Genomic DNA, 24,630 nt, shown 5'->3' with positions numbered 1-24,630 from the left:
TAAGTATGCACCAATACCTATTAACTCGACTGGCATTAACTTTTGGTCAATTTTGATTCTCTGCCGCTTTAGAGTTGCACGGAAAATATGAAAAATGTCATATTTAACAACTGATGAATTCTTCTTTATATCGTTCTGTGTGTATGTGTGTGTGTGAGTGTCTGCATGTGTGCATGCGTGTGTGTGTGTGTGTGTGTGTGCTTGTGTGTGTGCATGCCTACTCACATATGTTAGCTGTGCCCTTGGGAATGGGGAGGTAGGAACCGGCGCTCCAGGCACGACCCTGGTAGTTCCTCTTGCAGCGGCCGCAGTCGGGGCCCGTGGTGTTGTGCTCACACGCACAGCTCAGCTTGTCCTTGTCCATCACACACACATTGGCGTGGAGGTTGCACTTGCAACTGTGGTCGATTAGAGAGAAGAGAGAGAGAAAGAAGGAACTTGATCAAAAAGTGCAGATCACTTTTTGGGAGATTCCAGTGAAGTCGAGGTACCTCAATGAGATGCGACCAGCGCTTTTGTGTGTGAATGAGCAGGGAACAACTCTGGAGTCGACTTAAGGAGAGCCAACAATTGCCTGTATGTAACCGGCTGCTACTGAAAGAGACAGAGAGAAAGATAGAGAGATAAAGAAAGAAACAGAGAGGGACAAAGAGAGTGAGAGAGTGACAGAGACATAGGACATGAGAGAGAGAAAGAGAGAGAGAACGAGAGAGACAGAGCGATACAAAGCAACGGAGAGCGAGAGAGACAGAGACAGAGAGAGACAGAACAGACAATTTAATATAAGTTTAGTGTGCGACCTTGAATTCTAAGGCATTGCATGACTCGAAAAAAGCTTCAAAACTAGTTGCTGTTCAAATCTGAGCTTGCTCAGGTCCAGACAGGCTATTATCTTCTCAATCAATCAAAATGTCTGCCTTCCTCTGCTCTCCTGACTGGGAGACAGGGACCCTTACAATGCATCACTGGGAGAAAAATCTGGATATAGAATAAATCAAATAAACATACATGTTGAGAAGAAAGTTGTTGTGGGAAGAAATGAACGGTGACAAAATACCAGATGGTAGTGTTGAAGATGATGATTACAACGATGATGATGATGATGATGATGATGATGATGATGATGATGATGATGAACAAATTTAAACAGCAGTACCAATTGATGAAAAGCACTCAAAACGTTCTCAAAGGTGCTCTCGGTGACATTAAAGAGACATTTTTTATCAACGTTTGAGATGAGTTGTTTTGAGTTGACTTTGACTGTCTCCCTGTTGAGCTGAATGGGGAGAAAGGTTACAGAGAGGAAGCTGACCTTTTTGGGTTGTTTAGTTTCAAAACCTTGCCTTCTTCTGTTTTTTTCTAGATGCATTCTCTACAACTCTCAAATCTTACCTACTGGATAATTAGTTGGTCTGGGTGTAAGAAAACATATCGAATTGAAAGTGCTATGCGTGTCCATCCTTTTCTGAAGGTAAGGGATAAGAGTGGGCACCAAGATGAGTGACCATGGATGTGACTTTACTGATTTGACTATAGAATGCAATCAATTCTTTCCTCTTGAGCACAATTCTCATTCTCCATATCTTTTTTGTTTTTGGTTTATTTGTTCCTTTGAATCTTCATCTGACCCTACCTCTGTTTTGGTGATGGGGATAAAAGTTCAAATAGGGAAAATAAAAGTTATTGGTATGGTATTGTGTCTTCTCCCTGACAATGGGAATGTCATGTACTAATTGTACTACTTTAGTTGGGCAACCTCATTGTCTATCATGATCCTCCATCTCTTTCCACTCACATTTTGTGCAATGACCAGTAACAAACGTTTCCAAAGGCAATCAACCAAGTTTTCCAGGTTTTCTCGAGACGTTTAAAATGTTTGAGTAGCGCTCCAACTTTCCACAACAGTTGCAATAGCACAGAGCTGTATAGGTCAGAATAGATGGATGGAGACATCTGAGGGTGATGAGTGGCTCAATAAACATGAATGAAACAAACACACATACTCTCTCTCCTGCTCTCTCTTTCTCCTGAAAGTGCCCTTTTCATGCAGCTATTTTTATCAGGAGCCAGGTGAAAAGCATCTCTCCCACTGATTTCGAGGTGTGGGATGGTCCAGGCCCGAGACCATCCCCCTAGGGTTAGTGGTAGGGGCGATAGAGGAGAGAGACAGAGAGAGAGTGGAAGTGTGGGGATCGACCCGACGCAGATAGCCTCGGTGGCGCTCGTGTCGGCCATTGTCTCAGCAGTTGACTCTGGTGACAGTTGGTCTCTGTCATCCAGCAGCCAGACCCAAAAACAACTCTCCCCCAAGGTTACCTGATGTTGACTTTCATTTGCCGTGTTCCTTAACTGGCCAACTAGGCTGAACTTTTAGAAAAAATGTAGGATCATGATAGCACTCATCATGTGATGAGATATTCCAATAGTAATTCCAATGGTACTACTTTAAAATGTTATCCTCAGTATAATCCTATCATCTTGAGTCGTATTATCATATAGTCCTTGGTTTTATTGTCTTTCTTACCATCATGGGTTTCTAGGTACCCTCATTAATGCAGGCTTTAAAAGCCTTCATGGCAGTGGAGTGCAACATAAAGACGCCGAGAGCTATCCATGAATTATCGGCTTAGCTACCGATCACGTCGGTCGTCAAAGTATGGTGGCGCGTGTCATTTTATTACCACGTACTGCCGGTTGAATTAAAGATGAAATTCTCTAAGGGTGTGTGCGTGTGTGCATGTGTGTGTGTGTGTGGCGATCCACATGGTAGGCCTGACGAGGGTTTCCATGGTGACAAATGAGTCAGCTGGGGTGATGCAGATCTTCTTGAAGTGAGTCACAGGGCCTTCCTCATCCCCGGACAGGAACCCTTGTTGGCATTTGATTGCACACATACACACACACACACACAGACATGTGTACACAAACACACACACCCACACACACAGACAGACGCACACATTGACGCACAGCATGGGGTGGCGGCCTGAGAAGAGAGGTGACATTGCTGATGTTCCCTGGGCAAAAATGTTGTTAAAATATTCTTGGATAAATTATGACACACTGCATGGATCTCTAAACAGATATTCTTTCCAGCGCAAGCCTAGATTAGTGTGGATATTCATATTAACGCGATTACGACTTCTTTGATACAGCAGGAGCAAAACTGGCAACCGATTCTCTGTATTTCTCCTATTATCGCTACAGGGTCCAACTCAAACTCTCCTGTTTGTACAACACCTCAGTAGGTAAAGGCCCTGAGCTCCTATTGCTGTCTGCGTTCAACACTACTGTGAGTTACTCTGGTCTTTACGCCATCTGAAGTCTAATCATTTTTAGATTTGGTATAAAAGTTGAAGGGAAAGGGTGAATAATCTACAGTTGCAAAATACAGATTTCATAGCCAAAAATATCAGTTACCGAGAGTAAAACATTTAGCCCAAAAAGGATTCTCATCACTCAGCCATGTTTCGACAGTAAAATGAAGCTGATTTGCCAACAAAAAAAAGGTCCAATGAGCCAATGGACTTTTTCAAGGGATTATGTCGAATGATGTCCAATTACTGATGAGCTAGAAAATGATTGGCAATAAACGACTATCACACTGTTTTACATGAAGACACAGGGCTGACACTTCTGTTATGATGTGTATGAATGTTTGTGGGACACCACACACACAGACACACACACACACACACACACACACGCACACACACACATACACACACACACACACAGACTCAAATTCATTTTCATGTGAAAATATGTGTTTGTTGCTGTATATGCCTGTTTTGTGCTACTAGTATATTTAGAAAACATAAATATACCTTATATTGTACAAAATGACTAATTTGGCAATATGTGTTGTACATTTGTTTTTTGTTTCTCAATTTCATGAAGGCTATTATTCACAGTCCTGACAGAACAAAATATCCTTTGTCCTTTCACATTAGTCTTTCAAAATACAACATTCAACTGATTCTGAAAACCTCCTTGTTTTCCCGTGGGGACAATTAAGTATTTTTTTCAAGGTGAAATGATTGGACCCATTGTGTGCCAGAGGTTCTACGTATTCATATAACTTCCCATAAGAATGTGTGCTGGACTTTTACTGACTAAAAAAGTATGTCTGTGTGCAAGAGAAAAAAAGTCCCAAAAAGCACTTCCAGAGTGTCAGTACCTTTCACTGAAGGGACTTTGACGTTCTGCATTGATTCAAGCAACACAAGCACTTGTTAAAGTGACGCACTGGGGCTGAACTCTGGATCACCCCAACAAGGGCCTGTTTGTTGTTCTATCAACCTCTCTGGTAAATTTTTTAAATATTGTTCTGTCTCCCTTCCACAATCCTAATAGCAACCAAAATAATAGAAAGACAACACACAGGTCGGTGAATCAGCAGCAGATCATTTCATTCATCTCTCTGCAGTCTCCACCCACCATATCTATTCAGGGCTTTCTGGAAGCTCACTACTGTGGCTCCGCAGCCAAAAGCAACAGCCGCTAATTAATAGTAATTACCCACAATGGCAGCCGAACACACTCTACCGCAAGCAGCCATGCGCCGCTGTTGATCCAGACAAATTGAGCGGACCGAACTCAACACGCTCTTTAAGTGGGTTAACTGAGTGAAGCAATTAAATTGAAATCCAGTGCACAGGTGTTTCGGGTAATCACACCAGTTGGGTAAAACACTCAGAAATGTCTCTTCTTTCCCAGCCTGTTATTTAAGCTTTTGAGGCTGACGTTATATATGAAGGATGGCGAGAGGGGGGACGGTCTAACAATTGCTATGTACTGGATGTTTTTAGCAGTGTTGGTTGTTACACACAGCCTAGGTGCTGCCACACTTCTTTACTGGGCTCCTTCAGACAGAGATACATGGGGATGATTTGGAAACTGGTACATTGTAGAGTTTGTAGGACAATGGTACATGAAGCAGGTGATCCATGCAATCTCCTTATCGCTGGTGGTGATCGCTGGCCCCACCCATCCCCACCCAACCAGTCTGAATCAGGCCAGGGGTGGCTTCTTTAACCAGCCATCATCCACACACACTCCACAATGAGGTCCTAACCGTAAAAACGAAGAGGTTTTGCCTTGTGTCCACGTGGCAATGAACACTTTTGGCCAGAAAATGGAGGCTATTAAAACCGTCTCCCATTTTTTTCAAACACAGTCCTTGTGGGCCTGTCAGGACAGACAAAACTGCAGCTTTTCGAAAATGATGAAGACATGCTGGAGTAGAAAGCTTTTGTACGCAACCCTGTTGTATGTTTTTTGGCATATATGAGTAAAAAAGTTACACCACCTACTGGCCTTGCATACTTACTTCGTTATGATGTGGAGATGCAATGAGGCCTGATAAACATCCCAGAAACACAGTGGCCCTGACCAGAGTGACCTTTGGGGTTGCCCCGTGGTCATTTTGGACCTAAGGACCATAATGCACCTCCCATGATCTTCACTGTACTGTAAAACTGTGATTGATTATCAAATGAGCCGATGTGGTCAAGCATGCAAAGATACACACACACAAGTGCACACACACACAGTCCCTCAAACAAATGTAACTATATGTGCCCGCATGCATAGAATCATCTCAACACACACACACAGAAATACACAACCACATACACACACACCGGAAGCAATTAGCAGCTCATGGTAAGTAAAGCGTGAGCTGCTAATTGCTTCCCGAGGACAAGCGCTTCTTCTTCTTCTGGTTCAGCCGTGGTGCCGGATCGTCTTTATGGGATGATCCCTACGGTGCTCCCTCCACCCCCAACTCTCTTCAGTCCCACACACACACACTCACACACACATCTTCTCTCCGAGGGGAACTACGGAAGTGGAACCCTTTAACACACAATGGCCATAAGTTCCATGGCGACGTCAGTGACTCTGACACTTTGCATGCATTATTTATTCAGACCGTCTCACATCCAGTCACGTACCACGCTAACTTCAGTTTGAAACGGAGGCGCTCACCAGCATAAAGATGGGCTTGTTTTGAAACGTTTAATTTGTGTATGTTTCATGACGCAATATAATACCTTTAAGCTTAGAAGAGAATAAATAAATGGATCAGCTTTGTTCGATAATTAAATTGCTAAGTTTACATAAATAATTAAGTCTTTGTATTCATTATTTCAACATTTAACGGAAAATTCTCATTAATTCCAAGTATGATGAACTGCATGTAACATCATCTTGACAATGACAGTGTTAATAATGTTTTCTGATAGCAGTCCGTCTCACATGTCTGTCCCCACTGGTTGAGCCGCGTCGGTCTCTGGGGCAGCTGTCTGGGCCAATCAGGGCAGGGCTTCAATCTATTGGATCATTCCCATTACTAATGGATGGAGTTGGACATGCTATCCAAGCACGAGTCAATCAAGAGGTCTTTACTCTCTCTGACATGCCAAGCCGGCTCAATACAATCGACAGGCTGGGCTTCAGTGATACTGCTCTCTGCTACATGACTGGCCCTCACCCCAGCAACAGTAAATTCACCAAACTGTGTGTGTGAGCAGGCATCAGTGTGAATGTGCACATGTGTGTGTTTGTGAGTGTGTGTTTATGTATGTGGTGTGCGGTTTTAATTGTGTGTGTGTGTCTGAATGTGTGTCGGCGACAGGCAGATTTTTCAAGGCTAGACTACCCCCCTGCCAAAGTGTTCTTGTAATTCCATCAAATGTATTGATGGGGAGGAGTCATTTAAAGCATATCAAATGACCCCCGCCCCCAAACCAGGGCCCAGGAGGCATGATCCAATCGGGTTGGCAGTTGCTCTGCAGACAGACCAAAAGTTTGTCGGTGCTTACTTTGTATGTGTGTGTGTGTGTGTATGTGTGTGTGTATGTGTGTGTGTGAGAGTCTCTTGTTTGTTTGTAACTTTTAGATCCTATATACAGTATGGTTGCTGAATCGGCTTGAGTCTTCCTGCTTCATTATTAACATCTTTGTATTTCTTCACAACACCCACGACCACTCATTCGGACACGTCCAGTTAAGGCCAACAACTTTTCAGCCTCAAACTTTCTTCGCTACATAAAAACAAGTATTGTACAATAAAAAATCCAACAGCCTGCTAAAAAAACATCCCAGATGCATCGTTAAACCACCAGTAGGACCCAAGAGTGAACCCAAAGGGATAGCAGAATACTGGCCGGCAAAAAAGGAGAGAAATTATAGCGTGTGTGTGGGTTTGTGGGGTGATATTAATGCAAGGATGCATTGTCGCAGTTCCCAGTGTAGTGTTGAGACCCACAGTTTTGTGATTGAACCCGGGGAACAGGAAGATGAGGAGGGTTGATTTGAGATGAATTAGAATGGCCAGAATGGCCCGCTTTGGTCTGTATCACAACTGTGTGGCCCCAGCCCAAACACATACACACACACTGGCAGGTAGCTATGAGTAAACACCTGTCACATGGCAGATAATCCGCCAAGACCATCGTCCTCACCTTGATCAATGTGACTATCATAATCATCATCACACCATCATTATGGTCTAATGAATTTCATGCAGGGTTCTTGACTTTGTATTTATTCAAAAAATCTTCCTGTGTGATTGTTATTCATCGTGCATAAACATTTTCAGCGCCATTGAATGCTAACTGTTCTTTGTGTCAGTCGACTGAACAATTCCATTATCAAGCACTTATTTACATTTCTTTAATAAAATATCTGTTCGGAAAGTCTTGCTTTGAGTTTTATCATAACACTGGAAACTTTCCAAGTATTTGTGTGTGTGTGAGTGTGTGTGTGTGTGTGTGTGTGTGTGTGAGTGTGTGTGTGTGTGTGTGTGTGTGTGTGTGTGTGTGTGTGTGTGTGTGTGTGTGTATGTGTGTGAGTGGCTGTCACTGCGGCTAGTTTGCATTGTCTTGTTGGTGGTAACACCATATGGTGTGTTCCATTTCAACGGTCAAGGTGTAGCTTTACTAATGTTTAATCTATGCTGACATATCTGGCACAGATTGCGTGTTTGTGTGTTTGTGTGTGTGTTTGGGATGGGGGTATAACAAGTTCATGGTTTTCTAAGCTCTCCTGATAATCAAACTAGAATGGAACATAAAATGTTGGTATTTTATGTACGTATTTAGTCTTCCTTAGATGTTATGTAAGATTAAGGAGTTATCACATGAGCTTAAACTGCTCACACCCCATGTCAATCACTTTTCTTTTCTGGCTGAATGAAATGATTGGCCTATTATTGGCATGCGAAAGCCACATACCTTTTGTTCCTCTGAGTATTTGATTTATTGATTGCCGTTAGAGCGTAAAGAAGAATTTAAACAAATATGCCCAAAAATGTTTCTGAAATATCTTGGCCACGGTAGCTTTATTGCTTCATCGCTAGAGACGTTGTTTAGTGATCTGAAATCTTGAAATGACAAAACAAGCATTTGAACAACTACGGCAGTTTCAAGTGGCTCTAATGATCTAACTAGTGACTTTATTTAACGTATTATTAACAAACTAATTATAATATTATATAATTAAGAAAATGAATGAGGCAAAAATAATAACTTTGTTGGAAAGCTTAAAAGTTATCAAGTTGTTTAGTCTAGAGTTTACTATTGATGTGATATTGTTATCTTCCCCACTGAGGGGGTATTAAGAGGATGGCACAGTGCAGGTTGGAGTGCTGGAGTTTCAAAGTAGAAGCGCGATCCTTCCAGGTGATGCGATAAGCTTTAGATAGGTGTCCTTCTTTCCGGAGCACAGCTTCTATCTTTTTAAACCACCTCTTCTCTTTCCCATGCTCCCTACTGCTCTTACATACCAATGGCCTGGATGAAAGTGGGATAGATTCCCTCTTGCTCTTTGTTTCCCCCTCCCCCCCACGCCCCCACCATCCCAAAGACGCTTCCACTAAGACTCAGTGTTCTCCCTCAAAGCCATCACTATCCAGCTTGCTTCTCCTTACCAGACAGATGGCACATGGTTTGTTTACCTGCACACCCGCAACCAAAAGTTACCCTTGAAGTCGGAATGTACTTGGAGAAGTCTCAAGGAGAAATGAAAATAAAAGTTACATGGAAGAAATACAGAAGTCAAGGAATATAAACTTGACTTCATACTCTGTGTATATAATAGATTGAACACGTAACAAATTATACAGTACAGGCGACATATTGAATTTCTTTTCTTTAGCTTCACCATTTAAAGATGAGTCTTCTTATTTAATTTTGCATAAACTGGATGATTTAAAATTAATGAATGCCGAATCAAACAAAACTGAGAACAACGTATAAATCTAAACATTTGGCCTCAAAACGCTCTTTAGAAACCCATGGTGGATATCACTGTAGCTGCTTCTTTTAAATGTACTTGTCTATGATTGCATATAACTTGGCTTTGTGTGTATAGGAAAATGTTACTCATCATTAAACATGAACAAGAGCAGTCAGTCCCCCGGGCACACCCAAGACCAAGACAAATTTATTCCACTGCAAAGGAGGAAACGTTAACACATCTGGGTTGATTGAATCTCTCTCATTGTCTTGTTTGAGCACTGCAGAGCTGAGAACACACTTTTTGATTTTCTTTGAATTGATTTGCTCCTCGCCGGGCTCGGCTGTTATTAGCAGACGCGGACCCCATCATTGGATTTATGCCTGGAGACTTGTCACTGAGGATGGATCAAGCATGACCTGTCACTCTGCACACCACACACACTCAAACAGGACCCTGTACCTGTGTGTGTGTGTGTGTGTGTGTGTGTGTGTGTGTGGGAAGGGTGTCTGTGTGTACGTGTGTGTGTGTTTGTCTGTGGGTGGATGTAAGTGTCTGTGTGTAGTAGGGCTGCAACTAACGATTATTTTAATAATCGATTAATCTGTAGATAATTTTTTCGTTTAATAGATGAATCGGATAAAAAAATAAACATTTGTAATTGCCGCATCTTTATTCAAAAACTGAACATTACATCAAATTCACAGTGCAGACTGAAGTGTAAAAACACCAGGTTATTGCTCCAACGTCCCGGAACTATTAAAAGTAACATTAAATGATAAAGAAAAAAAAAACATAACCGGGATAACACAAAAAAAACATACAATGTATGATATACATTTATATATATACAGTATATAAGGGATGTCCATGGTTAACCGCCTCCGGTCAACCGATAAGATCTTTAACCGGTAAATACTAACGGTTAAAAATGAATTAAATCATCTTAGTTTCTCTCAGATGACAGGTCGTTAATTTTTATTGATATTGATACCATTTTCGAGACTCCTTGAAATATAACTTGTATTATTGCTTTAATTGCTGATAAGGTGATCATAGTTCAAGATAGGACGTTAAACAGGTCATAATTCCAACTTTACTATCTATTTCATATTGCTGGGAAAACAAGTTTTCGCCAAAATCTCTTTTTTTTTGTGTTGCATTTCAACACACATCAATCATATTACTGAGCCGACCTGAACACATCACTTTTGCGATTTTTTTTTTAAGCTAACTAGCTCTATATCCTTCCGATTTTAACATGGATTTAAAAACTGGATTACTATTTTTAATTGACAGGACTTTCTACACCGTCCGGTTGTGTGATTACTACCGCTGCTTTGAATGACTGTGCACGCGGTGCCGACTCCGAGCCCGTCTGCACACCGTCTGCAGCAGCAGCTGACAGAGTTTTCGGTTGGACTAGACGGATACTGAGTTGAAGGAGTTTTTTTTTTAACCCAAAGACAGTGTAGGTACAACACTTTTATATAGGCCTACAGTCCAGTGTTAAGATATGACCAAAATACAAGCTGTGGTCGCTCACACTAAAGCTCGCTGTGGACATGAACCATGAACCAACCTGTCGGTGGCTGGCTGTAAACAGTGCCGCGCCTACGACTGACGTATTAATCGCGCGACTCAACGAATCGATGACCAAATTCGTTTCCAACGCTTTTAGTTATAGATTTTATCGATTCATTGTTGCAGCCCTAGTGTGTAGTGTACATGCCTGTGCGTCTGTGTGTGTGTGTGTGTGTGTGTGTGTGTGTGTGTGTGTGTGTTTGTGTACGTGTGTGTGTGTGTGTGTGTGTGTGTTTGTCTGTGTGTGGGTGTATGTGTCAGTGTGTACATGCCTGTGTGTCTGTTTCTGTGTCTGTGAGTGCGTATGTGTATGTGTGTGTGTGTGTGTGTGTGTGTGTGTGTGTGTGCGGGGGTGTCTGTCTGTACATGCGTGTGAGTGTTTGTCTGTTTGTGGGTGTATGTGTCAGTGTGTACATGCCTGTATGTCTGTGTCTCTGTGTGTGTGCTGGTTCCTGTTAGCAGTGCTTGTGTAAAAGGAGTGCTGGGTATCCATTCTTTGGTTGGCCCGTTCTATAATCCCAACCTGAGGCCATATCGATAGCCATTTATTCACTCCAGATTTCAAGATCCTCTGCTCAAACCGCAACTACTCCAATTCATCAGTGCATGCACACACACACACACACACACACACACACACACACACACACACAGACACACGCACACACACACACACACACACACACACACACATACACACACACACACAAATACACAGCAGAAGACTGTATTTCCGTGAGATTGGGGGTGTGAGGGATAGCTCCAAAGAGTCATCCACAGAGCACATTCAACATTCATGCGCTGGCCCATTTGGTTTAATGGACACGCCTCTTCTTTTCTCATCCTCTCTCTCAGCCTGGTCACGGCTCCTACTATCACCGGCTTTGTGACTGATCTCTGCCCCCTACCACCACCGCCGCCACCACCTATTTCTGGTCATTAATTATTATTTTCAAAGCGATGAAGAGCGATACCTGATACAGAACACAAAGTACATGGGTCACCTCCTAAACACCTGCCCTGCTTGATGTGAAGGATGGGATGGGGACACATTCATGTCAACACCCCCTCCCCCCGCGGCTCCCTCCGGAGTGATGTGACTAATAGAAGGAGGCTACGGTCACGCAGCCAAAGATAACAGCTAACGCCTCCAATTAAGGCAAAGCAAACCGCTTTCTGCTGAGTGGATCTGCACAACCACTGACTGAGGCACTGCTGCGCCATCACGGCTCTGGACAAACTGCCTCGGTGTCAATCTGATAATGTGTGCCCGCCCCTCGTGGGCTTTGCACATTTCCAAATCATCCCCAATTACTGTGATTGCAGCAATTACCTAATGGAGCCGGGCACGCAGACAGGGCTGATGTACTGATGGGTAGTTTACTGTAGTGGGTCGTTGACAATCGTTTGAAGAGGAAATAACTGGAGACGTGGTGTTTTTTTTTGTTATTTGCCCTTTTAGGGTGATCTTAATTTTTCTCACTGTTAAGCTCTTTTGAGATACATTATGCTGCATTCAAATATGTAGGAAAAAAAACACACGCCCCTGCACTTACCCTCTCGATTGAAATGTTGCTTTAGTTTAGAACGACCACGTGGCCTACTGTGCAGCCACTATCTACAAACTGAATTCTAACCGCTCGCCTCGCTCTCTTAATCCGTGAGCACGCGCAGGGGCATGGAGCACAATCAACACTTGGTTCTTTTGTAGATTTGTTTGTTTGTAGGTTCTATTTGAGAAAGCTACTCCTCTTTAAAATAGGAATAGCGGAAGGCGTCATTGTGAATGTTAGACTATTGAACCCGAATGCTGACTACTGACTTTAAAATACCCTTACTTGCTTATTTGACCCCAGTTTGTTTACATTTACTGTAACCAGACCCCGGGGGAGACAAATGACAATAAAATAAATAAATGAATAACTTCTCATTAACAAGCCCTAATGAGCCATCTAAAGTGAGGGCCGTGATTGGCAGGAAAGCCGTCGTCATGTGACATGTTTGTGTTCCGCTGCATGGCGACGGGGGCCCGGGGGCGGCGGAGGACAGCAGCGGTCCGACGCCTCCGGCTGCCCGTATGCAGATGACGTGGAGCCAGGCAGCTGTGGCCGCAGGATACGGCCATGTGCCGTGCAGCCACAGCAAACACGCGTCTGTTCACTCACACTACTCACACACCGCCCCCCTCCCCCGCCTCCTCCTCGCACCCTTTTGTTATATATTTTTTGCCCCGATTTTATTTTTTTTTTATCTACCTTCACGGTTCACAGGTGTATGGCTCAGGGAGGTTCACTGCAGCTGGGGAATATCCAATTAGTTGGATAGCACTATGTGGGGGGCTCCAAGCCCAGCCATGCCGGCTGCCTTGCCCTGATACACCACCCTACGCCACGCCTCGCTTTATCTCAGCATGGAGACCCACACACACATACACACACACACTCACACACAAGGATGTGCACACATGTGCATGTGCTTGTGCGTGTGTGTGTGTGTGTGTATGTGAGTACGTGTGTGTTCTTGTGTGTTTATGTGTGTTCATGTCGGTTTTTTTATTTGCAACCCAGGGTTCTCTTCCCAGGAAGAGAAGCCTGGGATTGGAAATGTTAACAGCTACTCTGAGAGTTGTTTACGAGACTACATGGAGGCCTTGGCGCATGTGTGTGTGTGTGTGTGTGTGTGTGTGTGTGTGTGTGTGTGTGTGTGTGTGTGTGTGTGTGTGTGTGTGTGTGTGTGTGTGTCTTCTTCCACGAATATCTGATGATGAGTGATAAAAAGTGAGATAAGCAGTAGGTGACTGGAGCAGAATCTTTCAACACACTGGTTCCAGACCAGCAGCACCTCGACCGTCGGTATGCATGGTTCCCGGTCAGCACTGATAATAGACTGGGCTAAGTCACTGCATTAGTTTGCTATGTCGCACCGACAATGAATAGATTGCTCTGAAGAGAATGCAGTTTCAAAGAAAGATTTAAAAGTCTTGATTCTAAGCGAGACCTTCTGGTGTGCAGAGTGAGTTAGGGAAGGAGTGAGGTAGAGTGAGGTAGAGAATGAGAGAGGTAGAGAAAGAGTGAGGTAAAGTTAGGTGGAAAGAGGTTGAGAAAGAGAGGTAGAGAAAGAGAGAGGTAGAGTGAGGTAGAGAAAGAGAGGTAGAGAAAGAGAGAGGTAGAGTGAGGTAGAGAAAGAGGTAGAGTGAGGTAGAGAAAGAGTGAGGTAAAGTTAGGGACAGAGAGGTAGAGAAAGAGAGAGGTAGGGACAGAGAGAGGTAGAGACAGGGAGAGGTAGAGACAGGGAGAGGTAGAGAGAGGGAGAGGTAGAGACAGGGAGAGGTAGAGACAGGGAGAGGTAGAGACAGGGAGAGGTAGAGACAGGGAGAGGTAGAGACAGGGAGAGGTAGAGAGAGGTAGAGAGAGGGAGAGGTAGAGACAGGGAGAGGTAGAGACAGGGAGAGGTAGAGACAGGGAGAGGTAGAGACAGGGAGAGACAGGAAGAGGTAGAGACAGGTAGAGACAGGGAGAGGTAGAGACAGGGAGAGACAGGAAGAGGTAGAGACAGGGAGAGACAGGAAGAGGTAGAGACAGGGAGAGGTAGAGACAGGGAGAGACAGGAAGAGGTAGAGACAGGTAGAGACAGGGAGAGGTAGAGATAGGGAGAGGTAGAGACAGGGAGAGACAGGAAGAGGTAGAGACAGGTAGAGACAGGGAGAGGTAGAGAAAGGGAGAGACAGGAAGAGGTAGAGACAGGGAGAGGTAGAGACAGGGAGAGACAGGAAGAGGTAGAGACAGGTAGAGACAGGGAGAGGTAGAGATAGGGAGAGGTAGAGACAGGGAGAGACAGGAAGAGGTAGAGACAGGTAGAGACAGGGAGAGGTAGAGACAGGGAGAGACAGGAAGAGGTAGAGACAGGTAGAGACAGGGAGAGGTAGAGAGAGGTAGAGGTAGAGAGAGGTAGAGGTAGAGAGAGGTAGAGACAGAGAGAGGTAGAGATAGGGAGAGGTAGACAGAGGTAGACTGATTTGTGGTGTCTGAGTTGCACCCGAAAGTCAGACACTGGCCAATTGATCCCAGCACAGCGGGGGACCCGCTGGCCTGCTAAAGGAAATCTTCTAACCGGTGTGTAAAAATGAGATGAAAAGACAGGAAAGAGAGTGTGTTCAGAATACAGGTGTGCTCCTGGTGGCCGTCGGGTCGACCACATTGAACCTGGTTATCATATGTCTTTAGTAAGGGAAGAATACAACAAACAACTAAACAAAGAAAGTCCAGCTTGTATCATATGAGGAACTGAATATTTTCCATCAGAATGAAAATAAAAAACACCCTCATTATGTTCCCACAATGAAATACAATACAATCCAAACAAAAGCAGAACATATTTCAAAATCCAAACAGATTTTAAAATTCATGATTTCAATTTCAATACTTGAAAGATGAGAGGCTCAGCAAAAATATCTCTGAAACACATTGGCTTATCAAAGTTATCAAAGCACCAGATATAAATATGCTTTGTCAAACTGACATTCACCTAGTTATATGAACAGCTTTATGGCAGCTTTGGGACTATTCTCTGATTAATATAATAAAATCTATACTCCCGCCCATTCCCAAGGCCGCATCCCTCCCCTTCCCAAGGTCCCAATCTCGCAGAAAGTTGGGAGATTTCCCATTTTGCAACTCGTACGAGTGGTGTACGAGGCATCTGGAACACACCATTACCCTTGTATTTCAATTCGGCCATTCAGAAGGAGATGTATAGGGAAACACTGTGCAGTCGCTGAGATTTTGGTGTGTCGGTGAAACTGAAGATGAAATGGGCTTAAGGGCTTAGGAGCGCAAGGGGTGTCTATTATAAAGTCTATTACCTCACCTCAATAATTTACACTGAGCCAAGTCATCCAATAACAAAGGAGCGACGCTGAGATGATTGGATAACATTTGCAGAGGGCAACATAACCATCCCCAATGATGAGAACACAATACACATTCCATGGAGAAATAACACACACACACACGCACACACACACACACACACACACACACAAACACACACACACACACACAAACAGACAAAAACAACCAACACACGCACACACACACACACACACACACACACACACACACACACGCACACACGCACACACACACACACCACAGAGACTAAGGAGGGGTGACAAGTGGAATGACTTATTCAAGTTGGGAAGTGGGCAGGAAGAAACATGGCATTAGCACAAATGGATTATCTGTCCACTAGCGGCTGGCCTTAAGAGCAAGTCAGACACAAGGGGGGGGAGTCAAAGAGGCTAGGATATAAAAAAAGGAAAGAGCAGCTTGACTCATTGTTTTGGCTCTCCCTCTCGAGGTTATCCGAAAGAAACATCACTCACCAAATTGCTGATCTGTGGCGGAAACAACTGTATGCAAAGGCACCATCCACTGTGCTTCACGGCAATTAGGCCTAGACCACCGCACTCGCAGATGCAGTGGTGCTCGTCACAACCCAATATGGCTTGGTAAACCAAAACAAAAGAAAGCTTCACTTTTTTAAATGTTACCGTTGTGTTATGAAGCTAACAGGATAGAATCAACTATATATGAGAAGTGCTGAATAAAGTACTGATAAAAAAGTTAAGCTATTCACATTGACTAAGTGGAACTATGTCAGCAGCGCATGGTGAGAAGTAGCAGGACTAGGTGTGAGCAAGTTTGCAATGCAATGTAGAAAAAAGGGAAAGCGCACAATGGCGTCAGTGCTTATCATTAATATACATTTTCACTCAAAACGGTGAAGATTTATGCATTTTAAGGCTTTTGCAGCACGTTGAAGAAAAACTGAGTACACAGAAGTAGTACAAACAATGATCATAACATACTATTTATATCGTGTTCAAAGATAATTTATCAATGCTTCTCTTTCTTGGCAATGAACCGTAATTGAATCTTAACTTTATCTTAGTTTCATCCATACAGTCTCAACAGGGTTTCTCATTAAAACCATCATCTTAATTTGTCCAAACTAGGAACTAGAGGTTGACCGATAGTGGATTTTTAATGGCTGATATAATAACGATAGTTTGGAGCAGGAAAAAGCAGATGGGTAAAAAGCATTTGACACTGTCGGAAATGAACAATCTTTTTTCTTATTAGAAACAGGATATTGTCAAACTGAACATCTGAGTCAAATTAATTATTACCTAAATAAATAAACACAAATGAAATACATTCATCACAAAGTTGACGTGGGTCGTAACCATAGGAATGATACGCCCCCCTCCTTGCTAGAACTCTTAGCCCAAAACAATTTTTTTTTACTCTCATGGTGTTCAGATTCCAGCTGAAACAGCGGGTTCACTTGCTCTTTACAAACTGAATTACTCCGTGATTACCGAGTTCCATCAGAGTTTGTGAAGTGCTTTTCTTCGGCAGAAACATATGCTGCCTTCGCATACGCCGTTTTTAATGAAACAGCTTTTTTGTCACACCTGAAGTGTGATTTCATCTTTGTAACGGATTACATCTTTGTAACAGAGCATCCTTAAGGTAGATTTGGCGGATTACACGTGACCAGTGGAGGCGCCACAGCCATCGGTCGTTATCAGAGCCGAGTTCTGATACGAAATGATAGAAAAAGATCTCTACTAGAAAACCAGGGAGACCTTATCAGGCCTTAATTCTGGGGCTGTCAAGATCTGGTCGGTTGGTCTATTGGTAGGTCGATAGGCAGTTGTTCGACCAAATACTCATTGGTCGGACAATCGCTGGTGTTAGTTTCCTAAGGAAAAAACACTTCTGAATCCATTCTTTTTGGGAGACAGGGGGAGATATGCGGACTGTTGTGTGTTATTTTTGAGTGATGGGCTATATTCTGTTAGAAATAACATTTACTATGAACTACAATTATACTGAGGGCTAACTAGCTTCATTTCTAAAAATTGATATGGTTTAATAGACTATAATACTTGTTAGACAGGAGGTCAAATGGAGCAGAGTCATTTACTCCGCTCTAAACTCATTGAAACCAAAGAAGTCGTTGGTCTGGCAGCATTTGGTTAAAGACGACGGTAAAAAGTAGTAAATTAATTAAAAGTGTAAATTAAGTAAAAGTATTTAGGTATATCATCTAAAATCGTGAGGCTTCTGCTTTTAATTTTTTCATGTTCATGTCTGTGATTCTCTGTCAACTTTCGTGTTTAACACTTGAAAGACGTTGAATGTGAACATATCCACGTAAGCACCTTAGCACGAATCACAGCACTATCCATTGGGACCCATTATATTCAACACCGAAAAGAAAACTCAAATCAAATCTTCCAATGTGTGTTGTCTATATACTAGGCAACGCTGCCCAACATGCTGTGGCTCGTCCAGTGTGCAAACCGCTTTATATATAAAGCTCTGCTGTAACCGATTCGGACTCGGACCAGCAGTGGATCTGAAACCCACCGACCATCTCCAAACAGCACTCACGTGATATTTAGGCTAGCAGGTAGAGTAGAAGGCACTGTGACTGATTTAAGTTATTCTAGAGTCTTTTTTTAGCATCTATTCCCCATCAACCAATCACTTGTTTGTATATTTGGTTGACCAAGATTTGCCTACAGCCCTTCTTAATTCGGCCTTAAAGTTTTTTGTTGCTGAGTGGTGAGATTTGCCACGTGTCATTTTGGCTAAACGCTGAACGCACAGCTTTCCGTGAGGGCCCAAAAGTGCTTTAGTGACGACTAACAACTAATCTGCTGCTTCAGGTGAACAACCTCACTGCCCTTCCTTGACCACTGTAGCAGAAGTGTGAGTGTGTGTGTGTATGTGTGTGTGTGTGTGTGTGTGTGTGCGTGCGTGCTTGCGTGCGTGCGTGTGTGTGTGTGTGTGTGTGTGTGTATGTGTGTGTGTGGTTGCGTAGGTGTATGAGTGTATGTGTATGAGAGTGTATTTGTATGTGTGTGAACCCTCAAGGTAGTTTCTGACCTTCCCTGATAGTTCCCTGAGGCAGATTTCTGCTTCTGTAAATTTAATTACTCCTCCCGTGGGCACAAAACATAAAATACTAAATTGTTCTTCCGTATTAAATCATGCGATGGCTGATGGCAAATAAGGTGTGAATGAGTAGCACAGTTCATTTTTGGTACAGAGTTGACGCAAACTATTTCAAAATATTGAGGACAGAGAACAAAATATTGCCAGTGTTCACAGGTATGACAAAACCTCTACCACCTGAATGGATGCAAATGAAAACTACCCGGCTGAAGAATGAAAACAATGAAAAAATATGTTGTGAATAACTGATAAAATATCAATTTAGTGGAAGTAATTTATAATGTATAACACCTATTGCACAATGGCATATTGCTAATCAAAACCATGCAGCACACTGACGAACGCAAGCGTGCACATACTCTCACACACTCTCTCGCCCTCTCTCTCTCTCTTTCTCTCTCTCTCTCTCACTCTCTCTCTCACTCTCTCTCTCACTGTCTCTCTCTTTCTCTCTCTCTCTCTCTCACACTCAAACACACAAGACCTTTCCCAGTACTCTTCCCAATTGTCTAGACGGTCTGATTCTGATCTCTGGCAGTATCTGTCTCTGTGTATACAGAGACAGACAGTGAGCATTCCATGCAGAGACATCTACTGAGTAGCTGGGTAGGGTGTCTTGGCTTATTCTTGTGGGGTGGTGTTGGTGAGTGGTGAGTGTGACGCCTTCCTTGTTTATCCTGAGTCCTGGAAGGGGAAGAGGACAGAGGTTGTGTCTCTCCATTTATAATTCAGGAGAGGGACTCGGTGCCCCATCAGAGGCACGGGCTCCTCTGGGCGGCGACGATGGAGACACCGAGTGGGAATCAGAGAAGCAAATGGAGAGTGCGGAGAGGGGGAGAGAGAGTGAGATGGAGTTAGATAGAGAGAGAGAAGCACGTTTTTTTTTTTTGGAATCCTGAAACTGCTATCGCTGGCTTTAATTACACAGTATTGATCACTACAGTGGAAGGGAAAGAGAAGGAGGGGTAGAGGGGAGAAAATAGAAAGAGAAAGGAACAGATACATGGAGAGAGACAGAAAGAGAGCAGAACTGAAGGCCAGCGTTACTGTAAAGCATGTAAAGGAGAGACAGGAGGACCCATTATGCCAGGCAGGCAGCAGATAATTGGAAAAGCCTCACAACTCTCTCTGCTTAGTTCTCCACTTTCTCTCATCCTGCGACATATTTAGCACTGCTGACACAATAAAATGGCAAGGGCGACAAATTCACTTTGAGTCGCTGGGCATTGTGCATTATTCAACCCCCTTCGCGTAGCTTCATGCTCGGTTGGATTTTTAATTCCTAACATCGATCCCTGCTCCCTCTGGTGCCTTTGGGTTTGAGCCCCTCGTCCTAATCAGGCAGTAATAGATTGGCTACGCATGACACACCCACTCTAGGCTTGGCCACAGCTACACCGCATGTTGAAATGAGAGAAGAAGAAGAAGAAAAAGGGTCTACTCCTGCAAAAACCCTGCAATCTTCGTCCTCCTCCAATCCCACTCTGTTGATTCCTGCGCTGACCTACTTCTGGTGTAGACTTTGGTTCCGGCCTTTTGTTTTTCCCAACGTCTTGAATATGAACGGCCAAATCTGAGAGCTCTTGTAGGCCCCCCGTAAACCACCACCTCCATCCTCTGTCGCCCCCCCCCCCCCATTCATTCATGCAATCCGGAGCCAAGTGCATAGAAACATGTCACATTCAGCCATACTCCGAGAGCAGGGACGGCCCTGCCTGTGTCAAGGATGAAGTGGGGAGAGTTAAGAAGCTTACGTTTCTTCGAGACAAACCCAACTCAAAAGGAGAGACAAGGCAGGCCAGTGCTGTGATTGGCTACGGATGAGGGACAGCGCGGCCGAGAGGAGATAGAAGAATAGCGGGCACTCAGCGTGTATCTCATTATGCACTGAACTGTACGTTACCTTTGGTAAACAGTGTAAGCGATCCTCCTGTCGGGGACGCCAGGGTGAGACACAACCACTGGCACAGACACAGAGCCATGCATGGGCCGTTTGGAGGTGGGAGCTGGGTTATATCGGACAGAAGCTGTTACAGACCCCAAACCCCAGCCACCCTTTAACAGGATGGATGTCCCATGGACGCCTTGGTCAGCTCATGCAGAGGCTTTTGTCAGCTCCCTCTGTGGTTGAATAAGATGATGTTGATATCTACCAAGATATTCCACAATGATTTATCGTGTGTATGATTATATGTTATGTGCCTGAGAGGATCTTAAACATATAAAAAAAAAAAATGTAATTGCAGTAAAGCATTATTATGAAGGAATAGGGTTGAAAAAAATACAATTATAGTTACCTAATTGTTGGGTTATCAAGCACAAACAAACATTTTGTGCAAAGATATGAAAGATACTTTGTCTAAATATTTGACTTCTTTTTATCATTCTTTACATTCCTCCTCGGCCACCATACATTAAACACTAATTAGAATCCGCACTGACCCAACAGCTGATCCTCTACCTTTAAAGTCTTCCATGGGCCAACAGACATCTGAGTGATTTGATGTTCTTAAACTGAGTGCTTCAGCAAGCCCTAAGCCACTCCACTTCATTAAAGTCATCTCGACAACTGTTGACCTCTGCACATAAACGGCCTGCCTAATTAAAAGGAGTGGCAAAGATGCATGCGCGCCATTTTGACGTCGGGAATCTGCAATTGTTCTCTGAGACCTGAGAACGCTTTTTTTCCACCCTAGGAGATTCAGGAGATTCCTACATTAAAACGGCGTGTGAGGAGCCTTTTAAAGGCACTTACCGGCCCTGGACTTTGATGTCGGATATGGCGTAGAAATATCTGGACAGGTTGTTCTCGTCCACCATGGTGGCGCCGGTGGCCGGCCGCAGCAGTCGCACCCTCAGGTCGGTGATGGTGAAGAAGTCCCTCAGGTTCTTCGTGGTGTCCAGCTGGCCGTACAGCGACGCCATGTTGTGGAGGCGGGGCCCGGCGAACAGCGCGAAGCGGTCCTTGATCTCGAAGCGCACCGTCTTGTCGTTCTTCCACACGTAGCCGCGGGAGTAGTCCTCGGTGCAGATGATGTCCAGCAGCGTGTGCTGGGTGAGGTCCTGCACTGTCTTGGGCTCCATGGTGAAGGCGTCCAGGCAGTCGGTGGCGTAGAACTGGTAGGGCGTCCAGGTGCGGCCATAGTCCAGGGACTTCTCCAGCACCATCTGCTCGGGCCGGCCCGACTCGAAGGTGAGGATGATGTCCTCGGTCAGCTCGATGGTCTTGTTCCAGGACAGCGTGATGTTGACCAGCAGCGGCTTGGGGTGCTTCTTCCAGGACGAGGACTGCCAGAAGGTGGTGGGGTTGCGACCCTCGAAGTCAAACATGAGTCCCGGAGGATGGGCCAGCTCCTCTGTGGTTGCATCACACTCGTTGTTACACATGTATGGGTTCTCCTACGGACAGACAGGAAATAGATAGGAATCAATTAAGAATTATGAGTAACATCACCTAATGACAATCGAAAAGCTACTCCACACAGCTAAGTTCAAAACACGTGCAATGCCTCCACCAGTGTCTTCACATATCTCCACCTGACTATGAATAGAAACCATCTGTTGGAATATACATATTTTATGGATTTTGAGGTGCATGAATCCAAACTACCTGCCATGCTCATCTATACTGGAAACGGCAAGTCTGCTGCACGTATGTGTAATGGCCAGCAGGATTGAGAGGGAGGCTGAGGACCTCTTAAGACTCATCATGATATGCATAAACCGAAGCTCATTCTGGCACTGGGTGAATAATTATGTAGCTGTATGGTCGGAAATACGGCACTAAGCAATGTTTCTCAATGCCGATGGAGACCGGTTCTTCTTGCAATATATAGTATGTGCAAAATATTCATGACCATAGAGTATTGCTGTAGTGGTACTCAGTGAATCAAGTCACAAACAAAAAGCCTGCATGATTGTGACCAGTTGTACATTTGGGATGAAGAGCTTTTCTAAAAGCAGAAGCACACAAGGGTCGTTCTGTGTATCAAGACAGAGGTTGCTGGTCCCCATCCCCTTGCCTCAGCAGTAGCGTCTTTGCCTCTGTTGAGCCATTCATTCTAGCGTCCCAGATCCCCCTATCAGTGTATGACGACATATCATCCTGCTTTTGCATCTGTTGGTTCTCTTTGGGAATTGGACAACTTTTTAATTCTCCATAATTCCATATCTCCATTGCCTTGGTCAATTGTTGAGATTTTACGATAATGTTGCATTATCGAATATCTCTTATTTAAAATATTGTTAACCAAGAAATGTCATTGACTATATAATTGTAAGAAAATAGCTATAAAAAGGACATACTGGTTAATATGATAAATCATTCTCAATATATACCCATTAGTGTGCAGATTTGAGTGTATATTGTTTATTTAATGTGTGAGCAAAGGCTATCAGCAGCAATTGTTTTCCAAATATGTGCGCGGCTGGAAGACTCCAGCCAATCAGATGAAAGAACTCTCTTTCTCCCTTCATCTCGCTGAATCCTTGCGGGTTGGAAGTAACGCAAAAACATATTGTCCTCTGAAGATAGCCTTCTGTGCAGATTTCTGTACATTTAAACTATCTATCATTCGTATCGGAACTCTATCATTCAGTCGATTTACAATAAAACAGTTGTGATTGCTCCATAGAATGGTACACTTTCCTTGGTTGCCCCATTGCTTTTTTATTATTCTGCAGATTGTAGGGTTCCTTGTTCTTCATGAAGTGAAAGTCACTCCCCTGAACTCTGATTGGCCTTATCATTTCTTTTTTTGGAAAAGGCTTTCAATGGCACAGAGAATCATAATGTTAACTCAGAGATCAGATGGTCTCATGAGGCTATTGTATGTGTGTGTTAGGGAAAATTAGGGACATTAACTGTGAAGTGCTTTTAGTGTCCGAAACGGCTAGAAAAATGCTAACATTAAAACGCTCCATTAACATCGAAGAAATCCGCTCCACCGCAGTAAAGTTCACATGCAACAGTTTTTTATTTTTTCTGCTATAGTAGAAAAGTAATCTCTAAAAGGTTCTTGTCCCCCGCAGCCCAAAACACAGGGCTGTTTTGTTAAAAATGATTAGCAGGTGCTGTTCACCCCCCGGCTCTCTGGGGACCTCATCCTGCTCCCAGGAGCACCTTTCAAGTGCTACAAGCTCCAATTTATCAGGACAAGATAATCCGCAACTTGATTAGATAGATGTCACCCTTTGTCTGTGTGTGTGTGTGTGTGTGTGTGTGTGTGGGGGGGGGGGGTGTGTGTGTGTGTGCGCGCGTGTGTGTGTGTGTGTGTGTGTGTGTGAAAGGGTTTGCGTGTTTCTGCATGCCTGGGTTTTTGTTTTGGAGGAAGGCAGGGCAGAACTGTACACGTTTTTTTAAGGTCATTGGTGCAAAGAAACTGTCTAGTGCTAATAGAGTTCTGTGTTTTGTTTTCTTTCTCTGTTTCATCCTCCAAAGCAATGTGGCAACAAAATCCGAGCCTCTGTCAAGCTGTGTGACTATGAGCACACCATTTATTAATTTGCCTAGGCTAGAGCGTCAGCACGCGACTGTGTTGCTACCAGCAAAATGGAGTGACAAAGTGGGTTGGCACTCGGCTGGACCGACTGGCAGCGGAGGTCTGTACCTGGGGTTCAGGGGCCCTATTGTGGCATGGGCTTAGCACGCCATTAGCAGGACAGCATCTGGTGCATTCATGTGGCTGGAGACAGACATGTGAGATGGCTATTCCTGGTGGCTATATTATACCCAGTAGATGGGGAGGCGATAGAATATTAATTTGACTGGAAA

At 43.9% G+C, this 24,630-nt stretch overlaps 1 protein-coding gene across 1 annotated transcript in view; it reads right to left on the bottom strand.

The window, feature by feature from the left end:
- Positions 1–217: 217 nt before the first annotated feature.
- LOC307088727 (netrin-G1-like) overlaps positions 218–24,630 on the bottom strand; it is a gene marked incomplete at its 3' end in the record, with an annotated part of 64,706 nt that continues 40,293 nt past the window's right edge. Inside the window, exons 2-3 of the mRNA XM_079754700.1 lie at positions 21,613–22,256; positions 218–398 (exon numbers count right to left, since the gene is read on the bottom strand). Coding sequence (XP_079610826.1) covers positions 218–398; positions 21,613–22,256 — 825 coding nt within the window. The remainder of the gene's footprint in view (positions 399–21,612; positions 22,257–24,630) is intronic.

Source organism: Pollachius pollachius (genome assembly GCF_949987615.1).
Source record: "Pollachius pollachius genome assembly, chromosome: 17".
NCBI classification, from domain to species: Eukaryota; Metazoa; Chordata; class Actinopteri; order Gadiformes; family Gadidae; genus Pollachius; species Pollachius pollachius.
Note: the sequence above shows the minus strand (reverse complement) of the source record. Positions and strands in the feature narration are given on the sequence as shown.